At 40.6% G+C, this 10495-nt stretch overlaps 1 protein-coding gene across 1 annotated transcript in view; it reads left to right on the plus strand.

The window, feature by feature from the left end:
* The first annotated feature begins 4546 nt into the window (after positions 1 to 4546).
* The window catches only part of LOC138974565 (uncharacterized), a 21094-nt gene continuing 15145 nt past the window's right edge, over positions 4547 to 10495 (plus strand). Inside the window, exon 1 of the mRNA XM_070347284.1 lies at positions 4547 to 4852. Coding sequence (XP_070203385.1) covers positions 4804 to 4852 — 49 coding nt within the window. The 5' untranslated portion in view covers positions 4547 to 4803. The remainder of the gene's footprint in view (positions 4853 to 10495) is intronic.

A 10495-nucleotide genomic window follows, 5' to 3' on the forward strand; every position in this document is an offset into this window, starting at 1 on the left:
AACAGATTCAGATTCAAACAGATTCAGATTCAAACAGATTCGGATTCAAACAGATTCAGATTCAGGTAATCACATTCAGATTCGGTCAAACAAAGTCAGTCAAACAGATGCAGTCAAACAGATTCAGATTCGGTCAAACAGATTAAGTCTTGACCGCATGTATGTGACCAAATGAAAGAATCGACAGGAAAAAATCACAGTAAATCTTGCCTAACTCATAAAATAATCTCAAAGTAGCAAGATAGTGTACCAACCTGCCATAGCAGGTCGAAGGGTGGTTCATTGGGATAGACGAATTGTCCACAGGCAAGGACAACATAGAATTGTTTAGTTGTGTCGTTGTACTCCGACACGTGTTGTGAGATGAACAACTTCGTGTCCGTTGTCGGTAGACCATCTGTAACGAGAGATAACGTTAGGCCAAACAAAAATATATGTTGGTTTAGGGTAACGTGACCAAAAAAGATAGAGTCGGTAGGTTGGCTTTTTAAAACAAAAATTATATTTAGTCGACGTTAAAAGGGGTTACTTCCCTTAGTCTCGGTATGGGTCACAAAATGTGCAAAACGTTGAAGGGTCGGCGGGAAAAAATAGGGTCGGTCGGGTTACCCTAAACCAACATATATTTTTATTTGGCCTCATGGAGAAAGTTTTAAAATCATTATAAGAAAACAGACATACACGAACCAACAATTTAATTAAGCGAGCAATTCCAGCAGTGTTAAAGTGCATGTATCGCAGACAAGTCAAAGGGACCGTTACTTATGCCAACTTTTTGTTGCCGCCCAAATCTTCCTCACTCCTCCCACCCCTGCTCCCCTTCCTCCCATCCCCCTATCCCCACCTGTACCCTAATTTTCTTTTCCGGCCGTTCCCTTTCTTCAACTGTTGCTTTTGTGTTCTAATACAGCTTGTATCACTGCAACTCATTCTCACAATGGCAATATTGTAGATAAAGGTGTACGACATAATGTGGTCTTTTTTGTGTGTGTGTGAATATATTAAAAATGTCTGTACAGATGAAACATGTTCTTCAACGTTCATACACACACGCATACAGAAACGGGCATAATACAACAGAACACAACACCAACAACACCACACACAAACACACTGACGAACACACACACACACACATACACACACACACACACATATATATACATATATACACACACACACACACACACACACACACACACACACACACACACACACACACACACACATAGACATTGACCAGCGAACTGCACAGAAACCACATCACGTTGAGTCACAGATCTCCCATCGGCGTCAAGACAGTTGACTTCTACAGAGTAGTTTCCCTTGTCCGATGCAGTCACGTGATGAATAACCCGTCCCGCATTGGCCAGAAACGCCACCCGACCACCAGAAAAAGCGGGAAGTAAAACAAAATGGCCATGAGAAAACATGGCGATAATTTCTGTCGATTGGCCTTGAAAAAACCACTGAATGCTTTGTATACTGTCTCCTGCTGCCATGGTCAAATTCCGAGGAAGGTGGATGTTTGTTAGTTAGTTAGTTAGTTAGTTAGTTAGTTAGTTAGTTAGTTAGTTAATTAGTTAGTTTGTTGGTTGCTTAGTTGCTTAGTTAGTTAGTTAGTTAGTTAGTTAGTTAGTGCATGAGTTAGTTAGTTAGTTAGTTAGTTAGTTAGTTAGTTAGTTAGTGATTAAGTAAGTTAGTGAGTGCATGAGTTAGTTAGTTAGTTATTAAGTTAGTTATTAAGTTAGTTAGTTAGTTAGTTAGTTAGTTAGTTAGTTAGTTAGTTAGTTAGTTAGTTAGTTAATTAGTTAGTTAGTTAGTTAGTTAGTTAGTTAGTTAGTTAGTTAGTTAGTTAGTTAGTTAGTTAGTTAGTTAGTTAGTTAGTTAGTTAGTTAGTTAGTAATAATCTAGCTTAATTAGAGGCACACTCCTTCCCGTGAAAACACTCGGGCTGACCATCTCACACGCGATAAGACCACCCTCCACTTGGACACATACCAATAACGAACAGCCCAACTGCCACCATAATCACCCCCATTATCTACATCACAACAGAGTGCACAAGTGTTTCACTATAATGTAACCGAGTGCCGTAACACTACGATCACCTCGGGAGGCGAAGTGCAATCAAAAACTGTTATGCAAACCCGAAGGTTTCCATGATTATACGGACAATCGGAAACCACCAGACCCCATCACAAGCAGAATTCCACAATCCAAAGGTGTTGACTTAAAGGCCAACAACTCGGGTGCAGAGTCTGCTGCGAAAGGAGCGGTAGCCTCCCCTGTCACAATAAGAAGAGGTAACACACATTACTTACCTGACAAAAACACACTCACGCCGAGGAGATAACACAACAACAACGCAGCCATTTTCAAGTGTGTTGTTTATCAGTTATTTCTTCTTCTTTTTCTTCTTTGTTTTTGTTCTCTTGCTTCATAAACCGTTGTTCAGCATTTGCTTTGTGATTTTAGAGAGATGGGTGAATAGCATTTAGTTGTAGTTGTGATCTAATAAAACTGCGATAGAGTATTTCTGCGCTAAGCCAGTGCACTATTGGAAAGAATTAGCTTTTGTTTCACCCCTCGCGGCTAGTTTCTCGTGGTCTGTTGTCACACTTTTGTAAGGACCTGGCCATTACTTCTATGATAACTGTTACGAGAAATTCCTCTGAAGATAGAGCATCTCACTGAGAGAAGAAAAAAATCTGTCGGTTTTGCATTCATTGTGCGAAATGGTTGGCGATGGTGTGTGTGTGTGTGTGTGTGTGTGTGTGTGTGTGTGTGTGTGTGTGTGTGTGTGTGTGTGTGTGTGTGTGTGTGTGTGTGTGTGTGTGTGTTCGATATAGGCAGTTTGCTATGTGTGTGTCTATACTGGTGGTTATTGTGATGATTCACGTGGGAACGAGGTATCTAATTTAGGTTTAACAAACCGTCGTTGTCCACAAGAACAATTTGTGAAGCAGAAATTGATGCAGTGAGCGAATTCTAATACCTATTTGGACTTCCGACTTCGCAGTCGTCGCAGCTTGAGTATAATTATATAGCTTCATTAACTGACTGGCATGTATTATAAAACTTTGCCTTGTTCATTCTCCATGATATCACTTAGAAACTGTAGTGTGATACATGATTTTTCCCCGTACACATTATGTATCATAGCTTATTAACAGAAATATCTGCTGTTGTGCGCATGTTGCAATTTTACATTTTGTTAAAGGTACTGAACTTGTCAAATCCAGGTGCACGGAGCCCCTGGGGCTTTTAGTCATACCTCAGGCAGCTATCCGTTAGAAGAACTACCAAGTTTCATTGATTTGCACCCAAAGAGTCAAGAACTGCGATTTTTTTACGAATTAATTTCGTACTCGGACCCGGCTGGTCTTGACCTATGTTTGGATCTAAATTTAGATCAGGTAGATCACCACATCATGCACAAAAAGACACGTCACTAAGCAAACTATGTCAGACGTCATCATGAGTTTGTGTAAAACAAAATGGAGGCCGGAATCACTCAGTTGAATCGAACTCCGACCAAACACCACGTAATAACTAGGTTAATTTATGCACTCGCGTGAACAAAAAACTGTCGAGCTTCACAGATGTCGTCGTTGGGTAGTTTTGGGTTTGTTTTACTACCATAGGAGGATTTTTGAACTGTAAATGGACGCAGCTGCAACAACAACGCAAAACGAAGGCTGTGAGCTGCACTGTGCCTTTAAACAAAACCTGTTATCTACAAGTAATCGCGAGAGTGTACATCGTTGGCAGTTGTAGTTGTTAGTTTTGTTTTATCTGGTTCTGTACGGGTCAGAGCTTGAGTCAATCAAAACCGAAACTAAAAATTGTGTCCTGGAAACCCTCAAGGAATTGAAAGTTCAGCATTCTCTGAAACACAGGGCCGGACTACCGGGGGGGGGTTATGGGGGTTGCGCAACCCCCCCCCCCCCCCCCCCCAGCCTAAACATGTACCTTACTTATTTAATTTTTTTTTTATTATTGCTTATTTTATGCCGTTTAATGCAAGGAGCGACCATTTTCCTATCTCAGAATATGACCTACCCATCAGCTTCAGGGGGCTTCGCCCCCTGACCCCCACAACGAGGGGGGGGGGGGGGGGTGGGTTCTAGGGTTTCCGGAACCCCCCCCCCCCCCAGCCAAAAAATAAAAATATTGAATGAGGTATGCATTTCTTTATTTTACATTGAGTTTCAATTTTTGGAGTATTAATCAGTGACAAAATCTGCTGCCTGAAACTGGTAATGATCATCCTCAGAATGCACCAGATTGCACCATTTTGCATCCTTTTTTTCAAAATTTTCCGGGGGGGCATGCCCCCGGACCCCCCTAGCAAGCTAGGCGCTTTGCGCCGTCGGCTCGGCGCTTCGCGCCTTCACACCCATATCTTCACAATATACTTTTGAAAAAAAAAACAGTCATAAAATGAACTGATCCGCCCCTGCCGCCAGGGGGGACATCCCCCTGGGCCACCACTGGCAACCCCCCCCCCCCCCTCCTCTTCGCCTAGTCCGGCCCTGAAACATATCAGCGACTAGCTACCTGCGCAGTACTCTGTGTATATAAAGATCTGAGCGAAACAACGCGGTAACTCCGTCTGTGTCTGAGGTGATAACGCTGAAGGTAAAAAAGGTTCATCCTTGAGACAGGTACAGATCAAAGTCAAAAGAGTAACAGGCAGAAAGCTTTGCTTGGTAACACGACAGAAGTTGCCCTCTGTGACAGTTGCTGGTTCGAACTGTTTCACAACGACAAACCGACCATTCCAGTTTAACTGCAAAAATGGTCGTTCTACGGGTGCTGTTTTTGATGTTCTTGACATTTCTGCCAGGTAGGTTACAGTCATGATTATAATTATTCTGACTAGAGACACGAACTCTGGCCGGAGATGGTGGACCTGAAGAAGAAACTGTAAGGTTCGGCGGAATGCATATTTTCGTCTAACGTATTATAAATGGATTTCAGTATTTCTTTCTTTATTTCTTTATTAGCATTTTTTCTGTTCTTAATCAATTAATTAATTTATTCATTCATTTATTCATTTAATCAGTTATCTTTTTATTCATTTATGAATTTATTCATTTATTCATTCATTCGTTCAATTAGTTATTTATTTATTTATATTTTTTCTTGTCTTTTTTTAATTTGTATTATCCATTTACGATGTTTGGAAAAATGACCCCGGACACTGTCTTGTCCGTCCATTATTTGCCTCTTTCTTCATTGGGTTTCTGTTGAAGTTTTATTATCAAGCGAGCGAGACAGACAACTCCCAGACAGATAGATAGACAGACAGATACACAGACAGGCCAATAAACAGCTAGATCTTCTCGTTAAAATCATACGGATAAAATTTAATTTCACACGCCTATACCAGTTGAGTACCACCTACGAAATCGTTCACGAACGTGGGCCCTCTGTGAGATTTTGAAGCAGGGTTACAACCACACCGTAACACATTTAGTTTATGCGATAACCAAGTGATAGCCACCAGGGCCCGTATGCATGAACTAGAAGTAAGAAACACTGGAAGTAGAGGCCTCTTTTCGAAGTGGGAACTCCCGAAGTCAACTTTCTAACACTGTTCACAATGCATGAACTGACTTGAACGCCAAAGTATTAAGCGAGAGTATTAAGGTCAAGGTCGGGGAAATTGGGGGAATCCCTACTAATACGCATGCGCACGTTTCTATCAACATGGCAGTCAACGAAAGAGGCAAGGCACGTGTGCCGCTCAAAAAGAAAGTAGACACGGAGGGGCGTTCTGCACCTTTTTCAGATGGTGAAATTGCTGTACTCTTGATAGAAGTGTTTTACGAAAGAACGGTTATTCTGTCCAAATTTCAGAACAGTTAATTAGAAAAAAACTTCACAGTAAACACCAAGTTTACAGAACAGTCTAACTGTTAAACATAAAGACGCTGTCTGGTCCAAAATTGCCAAAAAAGTGTCTCTCTCTCTCTCTCTCTCTCTCTCTCTCTCTCTCTCTCTCTCTCTCTCTCTCTCTCTCTCTCTCTCTCTCTCTCTCTCTCTTACGACACATGCACACACAGACAAACGTACACTCATGCACATACTTACACTATGACACAAGTGACACTGACGGCACACACACACACCACACACTGCACACACACACACGCGCGCGCTCGCGCGCACACATATACACACACACACGCACCCATACACGCACGCACACAGTCACAAACAAATAACCACACACTCACTCTCTCTCACTTTCTCTCATTCTCTCTCAATCTACACTCATACACACACTGAAACTATGATGACACAAGTGACACGTCACACACACACACGCCACACACACACACACACATACACACACACACACACACACACACACACACACTCACCGTAGTGACACACATAATTATACACACGCGCGTACAGTTGAAAACATGATATGATTTTTTCAAAGCATAGGAAGGTTTCTTTTGCAAATGAATAAAATTAACACAGAGGCAAAACCCGGTTTTTGCAGCCGGAATGCAATTGCGGAGGCTTAAAAAGGAAAAGATTAATAAAAAAAATATATATAGCTCCCGGCGGAACTTGAACCCGGAGCGAATGAACGAGAGTCCGGAACCGTTACCACTGCACTATGTTACTCGTGTAGAATAGAGGCATGATGAAAAAAGGCATTCTGAGTTATTCAGTCGTGCTGGTTTGAAAGCTCGCCACCTTCGCCGAATGACTCGAGCACGTTTTTTTCGGTCAGTAACTGATCGAACTGTCGCTTTTGAGTCACTCTGTTTTATGTCACAGTCCGTGTCTATGGTGCAAGGTAGGAGACCGTCTCATTGTAGCCAAGTTACGACAGTTGCTCGATTGACGCATTTCACGTCTTCGATATTGTGTCTGAGATCATTTCCCAATGAGCTGCCTTTAAAAACGGAATGTCCTGCAATTGTAGTATGCGCTGGAGGTTTCTTTTGGATGGGTAAGGACCCTTGAGATGCGATATCGTCGTATAATTATGTCAAGCGAGAGGCCCTTGACATTGGAAGTGGGAACTTCGAAAGCAAAGTTGCCAGCTACTCGGTATGCACGAGCTAAATTGAACGCCGAAGTAGTGGCTTCGAGAGTTCTGAGGTCAAGGTTGAGAAAATTGGGGGAATCCCAATTAGTGCGCATGCGTTTGTAAACGGTAGGCTTGGTGACCAGAAGAAACAAATCTCATCGCGAGTTCGTAAATGGGCAAACGTTGATCGCGCTGTAGCTTTTACAATAATTGTTGTTTTTAACTGGTTGAACGAAAGCTGTGATGATTGTCCTTAAATAGAATGACTGTCTATAATAATGATTTCGTTGACCAGAATGTTGGGGACAATAAAAAAAGGTTGTTTATGTGGTAGCGAAGTCGGTTAACTTAAAACTCTTTTTGTAGTGTTTTTTTTTAATGATTGTGTATCGGTAAAACTGCTGGACAAAAATAGTTTGGTCAGAGCGAATGTTTGTGTTACTGGTAAATTTAAAAAGGCAGAACTCCATTTTTGGGGAATCAAGATATAAGGTGTAGTGAAAAGAAGATAAGTTCAGCGAATTTCATATTATTTGAGAAAATGTGTGTCCGAATTTTTAAAACAGAAAAATTGTTGTACTTAGGTGTTTGTAAATTACGTTTGTCCTCGTTAATTGTGAAGAGGATGTATGTTTATATAAAGTTCAAAGTCAAGATTGGATTTTTGTAGCCTACGTGCGTGTGTGCATGTGTATTAGACATAATACATAGACATAGAACACTTTATTATCTCAATTACGATAAACTCGGGTGTGGTGAATCACAATAAACAGCATAAAACGTAAGAACATGAATAAAATATCAAGGCGCAAATATAGTCAGCTCATCATAGTGTGGGGAGTGGGTACACACACACACACACACACACACACACACACACACACACACACACACACACACACACACACACACACACACACACACACACCGTCGAACACACACATAACGTCGAACACACACACACACACACACACACACACACACACACACACACACACACACCGTCGAACACACACACACCGTCGAACACACACACACCGTCGAACACACACACACCGTCGAACACACACATAACATCGAAAACACACACACACACAAACACACACACACAAACACACACACACACACAAACACACACACCTACACACCCACACACACACGGCACGCGCGAACACGCAAACAAACGTATGAAGGAACAGACGCACAATTATACCCGCACGCACGCACACACAGGCAGACAGGCACTCGCACAAATACATACACACACACACACACACACACACACACACACACACACACACATAAAGCAATGACAAAAAAAATACCAGAAACTTACATTTAAACACTCGAACACACACACACACACACACACACACACACACACACACACACACACACACACACACACACACACACACACACACACACACACACACACACACACACACACACACACACACACACACACTCACACATGCACACAACGACGCCCATTTTCATAGAAACACAGTAACCCCCTCGTATAAGCGGGAATGAAAGAGTGGTGGCCAATGACCCAGATCAACAAACAAAAGTCAAAGCTGGCAACTCAAGTTTGTATTCAGGGAAATTTGCACGAAATGCATGCAGAAGATACGACTTTTCCCTCTATTTTCTCTCTTTTGGAGCGTCAGCTCGGTTTGACATGAAAAACTGAAGAAAAGCCCTGCCTTTTTGCACTGAGAAACTGTGGAAGTAGCGTGTTTACTACTGGGTCTGGCTGTAGTACATTTACCCTCATTTACTTCCTCGTTAGCTTCCAAAGTAAACTCTTTTTTCGTCCCATGCATGCGAAACTGAGGATGTACTTCCGATGTCACTCAAAACTTTAGAAGTAGTCGCAAAATACCCTGAGTTACTTCCTCGCTTTGCTTCGAGGTAAACCCTTTTTCCGGCCCATGCATACGAAAGTGAGGCAAGTACTTCCGATGTCACTCAAAACTTCGGGAGTTGTCGCGAACTTCCCCCATAAGCATACGGGCCCAGGCGTGTTGTTGGCTTATGCCTTTTATTCTTGAGGTCAATAACTGTACACTTGCGAAGTTGATAGACTACGCATATCGCAAACATAATAATATCTCAACATGACAGCAGCTCAGCGGATACAAAAAAAATTGTGAAAACTAAACAGACAAGCAGAAAAGAAACTAAAAATCAAACGAAAATAATTACACACACACACACACACACACACACACACACACACACACACACACGCCTACACACACACACACACACACACACACACACAAAGCCGCATGTTCATAGCATCAGTGCACTAGTACTTATTTTGTCTCACTTTCTTCTTCTATCAAGTCAAGTCAAGTCAAGTCAATATTTATTTATTTTTAAACCTAGGGTGACATGAATTCTAAACAAAAATTGCAATATACACGACAAAAAATATATGTAATAATGAGACACAACACTTCAAATTAACCGCAAATAAATCAAGCTTATTCCATAACTAGATAATCGTAATCATACATTTTTTTTACAGGACTGTATTCATTTCTGTTTTCGTTTTTGTTGTAATAAAAAACGTGATCAAATTATCAGAACTCTTTCAAAATATTCTTAATAAAATATATCAAATTCAATAACTTTTGGTTTTTTGTTAATTCAAATAAATGTTTAAATTTGACTGCATTTAAATTTCTACAAAAATACAATGGTAACAACTTTTTCCTCAAATTTTCAAAAAAGTTACACTGAAATATATAATGAAACTCATCTCCTAGTTCTAGTTCTCCAGACTGGCATTTAACACATATATATTCTTTCCTTTTGGGGTATATTTAACATTCGGCCTTTTTGTATTGGCAATTTATGATTTAATGTTCTAAAGCATAAAAAAATGAGTGCTAGGTTATTGGGTAAAATGTTCAAATAATTTTCAAATATAAATGTATCTTTAAGCAATCTATAATTCAAACAAGTTTCTTTTTCCTTTAATTCTGAAAAGCACGATTGTATATATTGATCGTTAAGGTATTGCAACGTTTTCAATTTAAATCATTTTTTCGGAACATCGTAAATTAAATTGGTCATACCAAAAACCACTAAGACCAAGAGCATTTAAAGTTGTTTCAACATGTTTTAAATAGGGTGCTTCATATATGCTATTTGCATAGGGGCGATGAAAAAAACGGTACAATACATTTGAAAACTTATTACTATTATTACAATCCACCAATTTAAACCAAAAACTAAATATTCTATTTTTAACTAGGACATCTAGAGGAAATGTGCCTAATTCGCCTAATACCATACATGTTGGGGTCGACTTTCTCAATTTCAAAATAATCTTATAACAAGTCGCGTAAGGCGAAAATACAACATTTAGTCAAGTAGCTGATGAACTCACAGAATGAAACTGAACGCAATGCCATT

Source organism: Littorina saxatilis, linkage group LG8, assembly GCF_037325665.1.
Source record: "Littorina saxatilis isolate snail1 linkage group LG8, US_GU_Lsax_2.0, whole genome shotgun sequence".
Lineage (NCBI taxonomy): Eukaryota > Metazoa > Mollusca > Gastropoda > Littorinimorpha > Littorinidae > Littorina > Littorina saxatilis.